General features: G+C 45.3%; 1 protein-coding gene across 7 annotated transcripts in view; it reads left to right on the top strand.

Moving 5' to 3' along the window:
* TRAPPC8 (trafficking protein particle complex subunit 8) overlaps positions 1-15,252 on the top strand; it is a 324,404-nt gene that overhangs the window by 71,733 nt on the left and 237,419 nt on the right. For all 7 annotated transcript variants that reach the window (XM_063923649.1, XM_063923654.1, XM_063923653.1 and 4 more), the window contains 3 exons: positions 8,455-8,545; positions 9,289-9,539; positions 12,541-12,656. In XM_063923649.1, the coding sequence (XP_063779719.1) occupies positions 8,455-8,545; positions 9,289-9,539; positions 12,541-12,656 (458 nt within the window). The remainder of the gene's footprint in view (positions 1-8,454; positions 8,546-9,288; positions 9,540-12,540; positions 12,657-15,252) is intronic.

Below are 15,252 nucleotides of genomic sequence, written 5' to 3'. Positions count from 1 at the left end.
TAGGACGTCAGAGAAAATAAGAATTTACTTACCGATAATTCTATTTCTCATAGTCCGTAGTGGATGCTGGGCGCCCATCCCAAGTGCGGATTGTCTGCAATACTTGTACATAGTTATTGTTACAAAAATCGGGTTATTATTGTTGTGAGCCATCTTTTCAGAGGCTCCTCTGTTATCATGCTGTTAACTGGGTTCAGATCACAAGTTGTACGGTGTGATTGGTGTGGCTGGTATGAGTCTTACCCGGGATTCAAAATCCTTCATTATTGTGTACGCTCGTCCGGGCACAGTATCCTAACTGAGGCTTGGAGGAGGGTCATAGGGGGAGGAGCCAGTGCACACCAGGTAGTCCTAAAGCTTTTACTTTTGTGCCCAGTCCCTGCGGAGCCGCTATTCCCCATGGTCCTTTCGGAGTTCCCAGCATCCACTACGGACTATGAGAAATAGAATTATCGGTAAGTAAATTCTTATTTTATCACTGCTTTATCACTTTTTTATGCCTTCTCCAGGTTAATACATCTACCCCATGGTTCCAAGCTGGGTCAGACCCGTGACTTACCCCATTCCGGCACTGTTCTTTGGTGCAGTGCCGGTGCTTGGAGATAACATTCTCTCCAAGCGCCAGAAATCACAGATCTCCCATGAACGCTGGACTGGAGTGGACCTGCGACCCTCAGGTCTCTGTGTTTGGCACTGCACAATGCACATACACTGCTTGCTGTTTTGAGCAGCCTGGTGTTTGTCGGGGGGGGGGGGGGGGGGGGGAGAATGCCTGATGTCACAGCTATACGGGCAGGGAGAGATTACAAACTGAAACGGTCCAGATCATACAGTAGAGCTGTAATGTTTTTGACCAAACACCACGCTGTAAACCCTGGTCCTACCTGTGTCCATCCCTGCAAGCTAAGCGGGTTGGATTCCCGGGTAACTGAACCTGGGTTTCTGCAGCGGGGTACGCTGGGATTCCACAGGGAATACATCGGGGGTGTAGAGTTGGATCTTGATCCGAGGCACCAACAGGCTAAATCTTTGACTGTTCCCAGGATGCACTGCACCGCCTCCTTTATAACCCCACCTCCAGGCACTGGAGCTCAGTTTGTAAGTTGGTGCCTAAAATTTTTTTTAAGAAGACTTCAAGGGCCGCAGCACTGTTTGTCATTCTGACATTCTGTGCTGCGGCTTCATCACCTCCCCAGCAGCGCTGCATACTCCCACGGCCGGGTTCCCGGGTACTTGCAGCGGAGACGCACCGGTCGTCAGGCACACCACCGCTGACGCTCTCCAGGATTGTGTGGCTGCACATCAGCTAGGAGGTAAGAGGGTCCCCCAGGTGGGACCCGCCGGTAAGTCGCGTTCCGGTCATGGTCCCAGAAGACGGTCCGCGCCGCTGGCGTGTGGACACTGTACTGCACAGGGACCCCACTATATCCACCGGAGCAGGGAGCACAGGTCGAGTTTACTGAAATTAATTTTACATAAGCACAGTACCCGTTGGTGATGCCCAGCATAATGGATAAGGTGCTGACCTGTAGCCCCTCCCCCAGCTCCAGGCGCCATCTACTGCTGGTGTTCCCGCCCTGGAGCTGCATTTAACTCTCCCTCACTCCCTGACAGAGATTTTGGCGCCATCTTCACTAATAGCTGAGCTGATCTCTGGGACCGCAGGTCACGGTCTCCTCTGTAAAGCCGACTGTCTCATCAGCACTGTGCATTTACAGACAAGTATTCTACATGTCATTTTAGACAGTTAGTTAAGAACAAGTGTACTGCTATCTGAATATTTAGTACAAGTATTCTGTGATATACATCCAGTATCTACTGTGCATTTATATCTATATTTATACATGTCTATATGTAGTTTTACTAGTCCAGTGCAGTTTTGTTGTTTATCTGTAATAACTTCTGCATTGTACCTGTGACTGAGTGTGCCTGTAGCTGCTGTGTGGATTTCATTCACCTCATACACTATTTGCTATCACTATACTCTGTACTGTGTATTTCAGTCAACTCATACCGCTTAAAACCTCTGTTTGTGCATTGTATTTACTGTCACATAACACAGGGGGTTATTTGCATTTATTGTGTTTGTCTCGCTATATTGTACTGTTACGCTCTAAGGCTATATTCCCTATAATGTCTGCCACACAGGGCGGGAAATCCGCAGACACTTCTGCATCCTGCAGTGCTGGCACCACGAATTTAACTGAGGGGGAAGTTGTAGCTGCTGGTTCAGGCGCTGGGTGCCATATACCTCCCGGTCAACATGCAGCACCTGTGGCCAATCAGGACCCACCTTGGGCAGCATTCTCAAGTATGCTGAATACACTTTTAACACGTCTTATGCCCTCTGTGGGACCTCATTACAGCCACATATTGTCCCTGTAGTTAATCTGCCCAGGGCGGACACTCTGTCTACCCAATTACAACAATTAAATCAATCTTTGGTTAGACATAAGTCTACCCCACGCCCCTCTGGGGCCAAGGGGTCATCTAAGCGGGCCATTTCTTCCTCACAATCTACTAATATTTTGGATAATTCTTCCAATGAGGATTGGGAATATACTGATCCGTCAGACACTGATACAGTTGCTTCTTATGAGGAATCTACAACCCAGGATGATGTTCCTGACCTAGTGGAGGCTATTAAGCGGATTCTCCAAATAGATGATGAGATCGAGCCTACTACTGCATCTTAAGAAACCTGATAAGTTCAAACGTCAGAAGGTTGCTAAAGTAGTCTTACCACATTCTGACCATTTAATTGACATACGTCAGGAATCCTGGTCGTCTCCAGGAAAAAAAAATTCCCTGTCTAAAAAGTTGCTAGCTCATTATCCTATCCCTGCGGAGTTGAGTAACAAGTGGGAAACCACCGCCGGTGGACTCTCAAGTCACCCATCTTGTGGTCTCATCTACTCTGTCTGTTACCACTGTCACCTCCCGAAGGAACCGACGGATAAGCGTGTGGAGGGTTGCCTGAAGTCTATTTACTCTCATACTGGTGCTGTACATAGACCCACTATGGCAGCCTCCTGGGCTGCAAAAGGAATTGAAGCATGGGTTCAGGCAATTGAGGATGAGCTGCCTCAGGATTTTTCTGACACTGCCAGACAATATCTGTCTTGTATTACCACAGCCTGCCACTATATTCAGGAGGCGGCCTGTGATACAGGTGTAATGGCGGCCAAGGCGTCTACTACGTCTATCCTGGCTCTCCGAATTCTATGGTTGAGGTCCTGGAAGGTGGACCTGGACTCCAAAAAGACCTTGGAGGTGCTCCTTTTAAGGTAGACATCCTGTTTGGAGAGGGTCTGAACAAGATTGTGACTGACTTGGCGACTGCCAAGACTGCGTTTCTCCTAAGTACTAATCCTTCTGCTCCGAAGGCTAAGAGTACCACTTTTCGTTCCTTTCGACTTTCAGGGAAAGCAAAAGGTCAGGCGTACCCGAGACAGGCTCATGCTTCCAAAACCACTAAGCCCAAATATAAACAATATTGGTCCGCCCGTCAGCCTGCTTCCAAATAAGACAAGCCTGCTGCATGACGGGGCGGGCCTTCCCCTGGGTGACCCCAGGATGGGAGGCCGACTTCTGCAGGCCTGGTTAAAGACCACTTCGGACGCCTGGGTGCGGGAAGTTGTCTCTCACAGGTACACAGTCTTTTTCAAGAGACGCCTCCCTCGCCAGTTTTGCACAACGGTTATCCCTTCGTATCCGTTAAAAGAGCAAGCTCTACACTTGGTTGTACAATCCCTCCTGGACACAGGAGTGGTAGTGCCGGTAACTCTGTCTCAGAGATGCGGGGGATACTAGTCGACCCTGTTTCTAGTTCCGAAACCAAATGGGTCCTTCCGGCCTATACTCAACCTCAAATCATTGAACAAATTTGTCAGGGTATCAAAATTCCGTAGGGAAAGTCTGCACTCTATTGTGCTCGCCATGGAACCCGAAGACTGGTGTCCCTGGACATTCAGGATGCTTACCTGCACATACCTATTGCCATGTCTCATCAGCAATATCTGCCGTTTGCTATTGGCAACCTACATTATCAATTCCAGGCCCTGCCTTTTGGATTGGCCACGGCCCCTCGGATCTTCACCAAGGTCATGACCGTGATAACGGCCCTTCTACGCCGACTTGCTGATCCTGGCGAACTCCCAAGAGATTCTCCTCAGTCATCTGGAACTGACTGTCCAATTACAACAATCCCACGGGTGGCTCATCAACTGGAAAAAGTCCTCGCTGGTCCCTGCTCGGAGCATGGTGCACCTAGGGGCACTGCTGGACACACAGCCAACAATTGTTTTTGTCTCCAGAGAATGTCCTGAAACTTCAGGACAGGATCAGATATTTCCTCTCTCGCCCAAGAGTGTCTATACACTTGGCGATGCAAGTACTAGGCCTCATGGTGTCTGCTTTTGACATGGTAGAGTATGCTCAATTTCATTCCCGCCCTCTGCTCAGATTAATCCTTTCCAAGTGGATCAGCCTTCTTCATCGGATCAGGTCTCAAATGATCTTCTTGACTCCGAAGGTTTGTATGTCACTGAGCTGGTGGCTACAGGGCCAACAGTTGAGCAGGGGCCGTCCCTTTTGGATCTCCAACTGGGTCCTCCTGACAACAGATGCCAGTCTGCGGGGTTGGGGTGCGGTGTTGGAGCAACACTCTCTCCAGGGTTAGTGGACCAGAGAGGAGTCTCTTCTTCCGATAAATATTCTGGAATTGCGGGCAGTGTTCAATGCGTTGACACTGGCTCTACATCTAGTATGGAACAGGCCTGTTCAAGTACAATCAGACAACGCCACCACGGTTGCATACATAAATCATCAAGGCGGCACTCGAAGCCACATTGCAATGCTGGAGGTATCAAAAATTCTCCATTGGGCGGAACGCCATCTGCCAGCAATATCGGCAGTGTTCATCCTCTGAGTTCTCAACTGGGAAGCGGATTTCCTCAGTCGTCAGGACGTGCATGCCGGATAGTGGAGTCTTCATCCGGAAGTCTTTCAACTCCTAATGGACAAGTGGGGCCTACCAGATGTAGACCTGATGGTGTCTCGACACAATCACAAGGTTCCGGTCTTCGGATCAAGGACGAGGGATCCTCCAGCAGCATTCGTGGACGCACTGGCAATTCCATGGAACTTTCAGCTGCCATATGTGTTCCCTCCAGTGTCACTCCTGCCTAGGGTACTACGGAATTTCAAGCAAGAAAGAGGAATACTACTTCTAGTCGCTCCAGCTATGCTAAGACTGCATTGGTTCTCAGACCTGCAGGGTCTTTCATTTGAGCGTCCTCTTCTACCTCCTCAACGCCCAGACCACCTCGTTCAGGGCCCTTGTGTCTATCCAGACCTGGCCAGACTGGCTTTGACGGTGTGGCTGTTGAAGCTTCACTCCTGAGGTCCAAAGGATTATTTGAGCTGGTTATCCAAACTATGTTGAAGGCCCGCAAACCGGCTTCTGCACGGATTTACTACAGGGTCTGGAACTCTTACTTCACATGGTGTGCTGCTCAGAATTATGATGCCTATTCGTTCAGAACTTCCAGGCTTTTGGCTTTTCTGCAACAAGGCCTAGATTTAGGTCTTCGTCTAGCCTCCCTCAAGGTTCATATATCTGCCTTGTCTGTGTGGTTTCAGAGAAAAATTGCGTCAATTCCTGATGTTCATACTTTCACTCAGGGTGTTCTACGGATTCAGCCTCCCTATGTCCCTCCTGTGGCTCCATGGGATCTGTCTGTTGTCTTAAACGCCCTACAAGAGTCTCCATTTGAACCTCTCGAGTCTGTGGACCTTAAATATCTTATGCTTAAGGTCGTGTTTCTGCTGGCTATTGCCTCTGCTAGGAGGGTGTCGGACTTAGGCGCTTTATTCTGTTGTCCACCCTTTCTTATTTTTCACTGTGACCGGGCAGTTCATCGAACTCTCCCCGGTTATTTACCTAAGGTGGTGTCCTCTTTCCGTCTTAACCAAGAGATTGTGGTTCTAGCTTTTATCTCTTATGGTTTGTCCTCTAAAGAGCGGTCTTTGGATGTGGTACGGGCTCTCCGTATTTATGTGGAGAGGGCTGCCTCTATCAGGAGGTCAGATACCCTTTTTGTACTTTGTGGTTTTCACAAACTGGCTGACCTGCGAATAAGCAAACCTTGGTCAGATGGATTAGAATGGTGATTGCTGAAGCCTATGTGCAGGCTGGACTCCCAGCTCCTGCTGCTATCAAAGCCCATTCTACTCGGTCTGTTGGACCTTCTTGGGCGGCCCGCCGAGGCGCGTCCGCTGAACAATTGTGCAAGGCAGCTGCATGGTCCTCAGTGACCACGTTAATTATGTTTTATGACTTTGATACTTCCGCCTCCCATGATGCATCCATTGTACGCCGAGTTCTTGTGCCCGCTATGGTGCGTCCCCTCCCATGAGGAACTGCTTTAGGACATCCCTGATGTATTCCCTGTGGAATCCCAGTGTACCCCGCTGCAGAAAAGGAGATTTATGGTAGACTTGCCTTTTTAAATCTTTCTGCGAGGTACACTGGATTCCACAGGGCGCCCACCCTGACACACTTGGCTTCTTTGGGTTTGTATGGCATTAGCCGCTGGTCCCTTCTCCTGTCGTGAGAATGTGGTTCTATGTGATTAACATCTGCCGTCTCTTTTACCTGCTCCTGCATTGGACTGGTTAACGAAACTGAGTTCCAGTGCCTGGAGGTGGGGTTATAGAGGAGGCGGTGCAGTGCATCCTGGGAACAGTCATAGCTTTAGCCTGTTGGTGCCTCGGATCAAGATCCAACTCTACACCCTCGATTTATTCCCTGTGGAATCCAGTGTACCTCTCAGAAAGAGACCATGTTAACCATGTTAAGTCTATCATAAATCTCCTTTTCTTTTCTTTTTTTTTTTTTCTATTTTTTTTTTTTTTTTCTTTCCTTGAGCCGTTTCCAGTGAGCAAAGTCTGGGTTGATGCGCCCTCACATGCAAAAACCTGTGTTTTTGAAGCTCGTGGAAAAGGGGTATAAGCTACTGTTCTAGTTGTTTTCTGTCACTGGCTGCGATCAAATTAGTTTAGTTAGTGTGCTACTTTAACCACAAACACTGGTTTGCTTTTCAAGCTAGTTTCTTTTTCTAGCAGCGTCTTTTTATTTTTATGGCAATTGTATAGGAAAATTCTGGTAAAATCCTTTTACATTTTTTAGTAGGTACAGATCCTTCTCTTGTTAGCTACTTTTTCTATAGACCTAGTTTAGCTGAGAAGTTACTGTAAGTGCACTTACATCTCTTTCTATCCTTAGAATACTATCTTCTGGCCACACATGGTGCTTATTATCAAATGACACTAGTCTGTTTTGAGGTGGCTTCATACATTTTCCCATTATGCTGGATTTGTTGGTTCACAGTCTAATCACATATTCACAAATGCATCTTAAAACTGATGGAAATCGGACTACACCACTGCAGGGACTGATGTTTTGGTCACCCACTGCAGGGACTGATGTTTCAGTCACCAGAGAATCATTAAGATCAGGAATGTCGTGGCAGAGCACAGCAAAGTTCTTTTTCATGCAATCTGTTTTTATTAATCATTTCAGCTCACTACCCCTGGGGTAGCGAGGGCGCCCAACCCTTTACACAGCTAAACCTGATTACTTTGGGTGCGATATGCGCGATTATGGGGATCACTTTAGAAAAGAGATTGGGCGTGATATATCATTTGAATACCGCCTATGGAGAGGTGCAGTAGGGACCCTTTTGGGATACACCTTAGCATTATAGATTAAGATCATTAATAAAGGGATCTGTAAATACTGGGATGTAAGTTTAACCTAGATCATAACTTTAGGGAGTTGAATTGAAGAACTTTCTCAATTGGGTCACAGCACTCATATTGTTGTTTTGGTAAGTCTGATTGCTATTCATTCAGAGGGTGGATATATGCCTAGTTTAACAACTACAGTGTAATTATTATTGTGGGGTACAAAGTAAGGGGTTAAGGTTTTGTTTATTTTTACCTTTTACAGTTTTGCACTGAATATAACCGCGGCTAATTGATCTCTGGAGAGTAATTCAATTATCCCCGATAGCCAGCATTATCAGGGATTTTGTTTCACCTGCCCGGAGGCAGGAGAAACAAAATCCCAGATAAGTGACATTTTTTCACGTCCGCGATCGTGAGAACACATGCATACTTTAACTTATCCCGGATCCTGTGTTTTACGCATGATAACCAGTAGGCTTTTCCATGTAAAAATGGTCATTAATTGAATTGCCTGATAAAAACATTGGGCAAAAAAATTGCGATAAAGACCATTTTATTTGGTGTAAAATTTACAGTGATCAATTGAACCCCCCCCCCCCCACACACACACACACACACCTTAGTACTCTTTATAATGTCAAAAATGAATGGTTTGTAATGTCAAAAATGAATATGCTTAAAATGCTTCACTGTTTGTTCTAGGATTCCTTTGAAGATAATTCTAATACTGTCTTATCAAATAAGGATTTGGATCATGTCATTTCCCTGGATGGTTTGGAACACACTATGAAAGGTTAGAGTAACTAAAAATATTCCAGGTCCTTACTATATTTAGATCCATGATATGTAAATTTTGTGTTTTCAAAACTACCTGTATAGAATCCATTAGTGACACAGTTTGCGTTAAAATAACTGCTTGTATATTGATGTTCATCTAATATACGTTGTATTTTTATTAAATAATAATTAGCAATAAAGATTATTAGTGTATGTAATATTTCATAGTACTTGACCACCCAGTACAGCAGTTTAGTACCCTGGATAATTAATGTTATTTTGGCGATTCCATGGTTAGCAATACAGAAGTGCATGTGTGAGCTTTTTACCATGCCCTTAGACAATGCAAAGATCACTGTATTCTGGAGTAGCCCTCACCCAGAGTATTACACGGAGGAGACGGTGATGAGAGTGAGGTGGATTTGGAAGAAGCCCTTTGAGATCACACTGTAAGCTTGGAGTACAGCTGTAGAATTGCATTTGGGCTGGCTGCCAAATCCAGTAGACCATAAGGCACAATAAAATTTTAAACACATTCGGATCGGAATTCTTTCCGAATTTCTCCAAGATAGTAAGCCATGTTGCAGTGTCAGCTATGGTTTTATATAAAGGAGCAGATTTTATCACCCAAGGGATCGATGATCAAGATCTCGACAAGAGATGTGTACATGTGTTCCGATCAGTTCTTTATTATTATAAATGTTTAATTGTGTTCTGAAATGTAAATTAGGATTCTTCTCATGTTGGCTTTATCCATAGAAGCTGTGCCGAACAGTCTAAAGACGCACCCACTTGACCAGCTTGGTGATGCTGGTAGCAGTGTTGATGGACTTGATAATGGGAGACCACTTTGTCCAATCAGTGAGACAAAAAAGGCAGTGACTGGAACTCCCCACGGCAGTTGTTTGACTCTCACTGACCATGATCGTATCAGGCAGTTCATTCAGGAATTTACCTTCCGGGGACTCATACCGCACACAGAGAAGATAATCCGACAGCTAAATGATCAGGTTAGCAGGTTACTGCTTCTTCAGTAGTCCTTCCCTTTGTGCGTGGTGCATGTATATATGTGTGTGTGTATGTGTATGTATATATATATATATATATATATATATATATATATGTATGTATGGATGGAGTGGTGGGAGTATGGCGCCACAAGTATACCGTATATACTCGAGTATAAGTCGACCCGAATATAAGCCGAGGCACCTAATTTTACCACAAAAAACTGGGAAAACTTATTGACTCGAGTATAAGCCTAGGGTGGGAAATGCAGCTCTAGCCGTACACATCCATTCGCACAGCGAGCATGTTGATGCGCAAGAAAAGATTTATATATACACACGTACACACACAAACATATAATATGCACACACACACATGTAACTGCATGTATACAGTATTTGGCGGCTCCAGCATCTGATACAACACTACATACACATGTATAATTGCAGCCCTGTATGAGGAGTAACTTGCCGCCCACTCCCCAGGCATGGAGGGGTCTAACATACATGCCAGCAGCCCCCGGCCAGGGCACATCAGCTCTTTGCTGCTTGTACATTATTCAGGACACTACCAAATTGCATAGATAAACTGGTGGTACCTGAAACACAGCACAGGATCCCAAACGACACTCAGCATGGTCCTAACATCCGGGAGTCGGGAGGACGTTCTTTTTACTTCTAGTGGTTGTTCAGCCTCAGCGGTGCCAGCCACTGATTGGATGGTTCCGCCATCAGCCATCAAAAAGTGAGAGGGGCTGTATTTGGGGCGGCTGTTTGGCTGCAGCTGCTGTCATTCAGGCCAGCTGGGAGGGAGGAACGACTATTGGTGCTGCTGTCCTGCAGAGCTATCAGCCGTCACTAGGAAGTTAAGCAGCTGGGCCATGAGATACTGCACTGTTGATGCTCTCCGCAGCCGCACTTTACATGCACAGATCGGGAAAGGCTGAGCTGTGTAACTTTGAAGCTGTGTGTGTTAGCGGCAACGGCGGTGAGGTCCGGCCGGGTGACTGTTCAGCAAGAGCAGCAGCGGCGGCAGTGCAGCGCGTATCTCACTTGCTGAACAGTCACCCGGCCGGACCTCACCGCCGTTACCGCTAACACACACAGCTTCAAAGTTACACAGCTCAGCCTTTCCCGATCTGTGCATGTAAAGTGCGGCTGCGGTGATGTCACTGAGAACGGGCCGTGGCTACTAATAAGAAAGGGGTCCTGTCCAGCAAGACTCCAGCCCAATACACCGCTGGCGGGTGGCATGCGACCCGGGCCCTCCACTCGCTGTCAGAGAGGCCGGGCCCGGGACAGTTGTGGCCCCAGCACCCCCTTGATGCCGGCACTGGCCGCTCAACCGGAAGCAGGAACTTTTGATTGTGGTCCTGGAGCATCACTCGAGTATAAGCCGAGGGGGGGCTTTTTCAGCACAAAAAATGTGCTGAAAAACTCGGCTTATACTCGAGTATATACGGTAAGTGTGTAGGCCGACTATACTGTTTAAAAATAACCAGGGGTGTAGACACTCCTTTAAGGGTAAAAGGCGTCAGCTGACCCCAAATAAAAGGCAGTGATAAGCTGCCTGTTAGTTAAAAGTGTAAAAAGGGAGGGTAGGGGTACTAGCGACTAACAATATCTACACCTAAAGGATATATATATGAAGAATGATGCAATACGTATTTCTAAAAAAAGGGGGGAGTATTTATTATAAAATGGGATGGAATAAAAATGGTGGGTTTAATCAATTAAAACATAAATTCAGGCTGACTAGCACATAAAAACACATCTGGGACAATAAAAAAAAATATAAAATAAGAGTGTATTTGAGATAAGAGAAAGGTGCTTATCTTAATAAATATATATATATATATATATATATATATATATATATATATATATATATATATATATAATTTTTTTTTTTTTTTTTTGAGTATCCCATATCCAAATATTCCGAAATACGGACTTTTTTGAGTGAGATAGTGAAACCTTTGTTTTCTGATGGCTCAATGTACACAAACTTTGCTTAATACACAAAGTTATTAAAAATATTGTATTAAATGACCTTCAGGCTGTGTGTATAAGGTGTAAATGAAACATAAATTAATTTATGTGAATGTACACACACTTTGTTTAATGCACAAAGTTATTAACAATATTGGCTAAAATGACCTTCAGGCTGTGTTTATTAGGTGTATATGAAACATAAATGCATTCTGTGCTTAGACTTAGGTCCCATCACCATGATATCTCATTATGGTATGCAATTATTCCAAAATACGGAAAAATCCTATATCCAAAATACCTCTGGTCCCAAGCATTTTGGATAAGGGATACTCAACCTGTGTGTGTGTGTGTATATATATATATATATATATATATATATATATATATATATATATATACACACACACACACACACTCTCCTCTATGTGAACCGGCACTCTCCTCTCCTCCTGGGAACTGGCTCCGGTGCCCTCCACAAGGCCTTAAATATAGATAGGTCAGAGGCGGCACTCGGAGACTAAGTCAGTTTATGAAAAAAGCCCACGTGTTTATTCGACGTTTCGAGGGTTGAGCCCCCGTCTTCAAGAAACACAACACATAATATATTATCATCATCAGAGTCTAAATCAGAAATGTTACCATGCCACTTGTACTGATGCCTAACTGCTTTTGTGGTTTATGGATGCTTACTATAGGGGTTCTACATTGACTTTATATTGGACTATTACTGTTGCGTAAAGAAACAAGAAAGCAACTACTGTATAGTTCTTTTTAACTGAACATTTATTTTAAACGTGATCTAATATTCTAAATGTAAATCCAAATAAAACTGCATTTGAATAACTTGACAGAATGCCTAGATTAAGTTATAACAATGTTGTGGAACATGGGTAGTACTCACTGGTGGCATTCATTTATGCCATAAAAATACATGTTAATTGCCTTTGCTTATTTAGCTGCCTCTTGAGAGTGCAATACAAATTGTTCAGCAAATGCATTTTCTTTACAGTTAATATCCAGGAAGGGGTTGAGTCGGTCATTGTTTTCTGCCACAAAGAAATGGTTCAGTGGTAGCAAAGTACCGGAGAAAAGCATTAACGAGCTGAAGAATACATCAGCATTATTGTAAGTTTTCCCTGTTTGTGGAGATTGATAACCTTAAAAACTGAAATGTTCTCATGATTAATTTAGAACAAAAATTAAGTCAAATAAAGCAGCATTTTAGTGTAAGTATTTTAGTATTTAGTATAAAGGTAAAAAGTAGGAACTAGTGAAACAGATATATTAATAATAATACTCTTTTAAAGATCTACTGGCATGCTGGGGTTTCAGGGGGGTGGAGCTTAGGTTTAATGCTGTAGTTTAATATTTAATATTTAAATTGGGCAGTACGGATGGTGTAATGGTTAGCATTACTTCCTCACAGCACTGAGGTCATGGGTTTGATTCCCACCATGGCTCTAACTGTGTGGAGATTCTATATTCTCCCCATACTTGCGTGGGTTTCCTCCGGGTACTCCGGTTTCCTCCTACAATTCAAAAATATACTGGTAGGTTAATTGGATCCCAACAAAAAAATTAACCCCAGTGTGAATGTGTGTGTATGTTGTGTATGTACATGTAATAGGGAATATAGACTGTAAGCTCCACAGGGGCAGGGACTGATGTGAATGGCTTAATATTCTCTCTGCAAAAGCGCTGTAGAATGTGTGCGCTATATAAATAACTGGTAATAAATACATTTTCTCTGACGTCCTAGTGGATGCTGGGACTCCGTAAGGACCATGGGGAATAGCGGCTCCGCAGGAGACAGGGCACAAAATAAAAGCTTAAGGATCAGGTGGTGTGCACTGGCTCCTCCCCCTATGACCCTCCTCCAAGCCTCAGTTAGATTTTTGTGCCCGGTCGAGAAGGGTGCAATCTAGGTGGCTCTCCTGAGCTGCTTAGAATAAAAGTTTAGTTAGGTTTTTTTATTTTCAGTGAGTCCTGCTGGCAACAGGCTCACTGCATCGTGGGACTAAGGGGAGAAGAAACGGACTCACCTGAGTGCAGAGTGGATCGGGTTTCTTAGGCTACTGGACACTAGCTCCAGAGGGACGATCACAGGTTCAGCCTGGATGGGTCACCGGAGCCGCGCCGCCGTCCCCCTTACAGAGCCAGAAGAGACGAAGAGGTCCGGTGAAATCGGCGGCAGAAGACATCCTGCCTTCAGACTAAGGTAGCGCACAGCACCGCAGCTGTGCGCCATTGCTCTCAGCACACTTCACACTCCGGTCACTGAGGGTGCAGGGCGCTGGGGGGGGAGCGCCCTGAGACGCAATATAACAGAATACCTTAGGTGGCAAAACAGAATACATCACATATAGCTCCTGGGCTATATGGATGTATTTTAATCCCCTGCCATTTTACACAAAAAAGCGGGAGATAAGGACGTCGTGAAGGGGCGGAGCCTATCTCCTCAGCACACAAGCGCCATTTTCCCTCACAGCTCCGCTGGAAGGACGGCTCCCTGACTCTCCCCTGCAGTCCTGCTTCAGAATCGGGGTAAAAAAGAGAAGGGGGGGGCATTTTTGGCAGCAAATAACGATAACAGCAGCTATAAGGGAATAACACTTATATAAGGTTATCCCTGTATATATATATATAGCGCTGGGTGTGTGCTGGCAGACTCTCCCTCTGTCTCTCCAAAGGGCTAAGTGGGGTCCTGTCCTCTATCAGAGCATTCCCGGTGTGTGTGCTGTGTGTCGGTACGCGTGTGTCGACATGTATGAGGAGGAAAATTATGTGGAGGCGGAGCAGTTGCCTGTGTTGGTGATGTCACCCCCTAGGGAGTCGACACCTGACTGGATGATTGTATTTAAACAATTAAGTGATAATGTCAGCAATTTGCAAAAAACTGTTGACGACATGAGACAGCCGGCAAATCAATTAGTGCCTGTCCAGGCGTCTCAGACACCGTCAGGGGCGCTAAAACGCCCGTTACCTCAGTGGGTCGACACAGACCCTGACACAGATACTGAGTCTAGTGTCGACGGTGACGAGACAAACGTAATGTCCAGTAGGGCCACACGTTACATGATCACGGCAATGAAAGAGGCATTGAACCTTTCTGACACTACAAGTACCACAAAGAAGGGTATTATGTGGGGTGAGAAAAAACTACCAATATTTTTTCCTGAGTCAGAGGAAATAAATGAGGTGTGTGAAAAAGCGTGGGTTTCCCCCGATAAAAAACAGCTAATTTCTAAAAAATTATTAGCATGATATCCTTTCCCGCCAGAGGTTAGGGCGCGTTGGGAAACACCCCCTAGGGTAGATAAGGCGCTCACACGTTTATCAAAACAAGTAGCGTTACCGTCTCCTGATACGGCTACCCTAAAAGAACCAGCTGATAGAAGGCTGGAAAATATCCTAAAAAGTATATACACACATACTGGTGTTATACTGCGACCAGCAATCGCCTCAGCCTGGATGTGCAGTGCTGGAGTCGCATGGTCGGAGTCCCTGACCGAGAATATTGATACCCTGGATAGGGACAATATTTTGTTAACTATAGAACATTTAAAGGATGCATTACTATATATGCGTGATGCACAGAGGGATATTTGCACCCTGGCATCAAGAGTAAGTGCTATGTCCATCTCTGCCAGAAGAGCGTTATGGACGCGACAGTGGTCAGGGGATGCGGATTCCAAACGGCACATGGAAGTATTGCCGTATA

Source organism: Pseudophryne corroboree, chromosome 5, assembly GCF_028390025.1.
Source record: "Pseudophryne corroboree isolate aPseCor3 chromosome 5, aPseCor3.hap2, whole genome shotgun sequence".
NCBI lineage: Eukaryota > Metazoa > Chordata > Amphibia > Anura > Myobatrachidae > Pseudophryne > Pseudophryne corroboree.
Note: the sequence above shows the minus strand (reverse complement) of the source record. Positions and strands in the feature narration are given on the sequence as shown.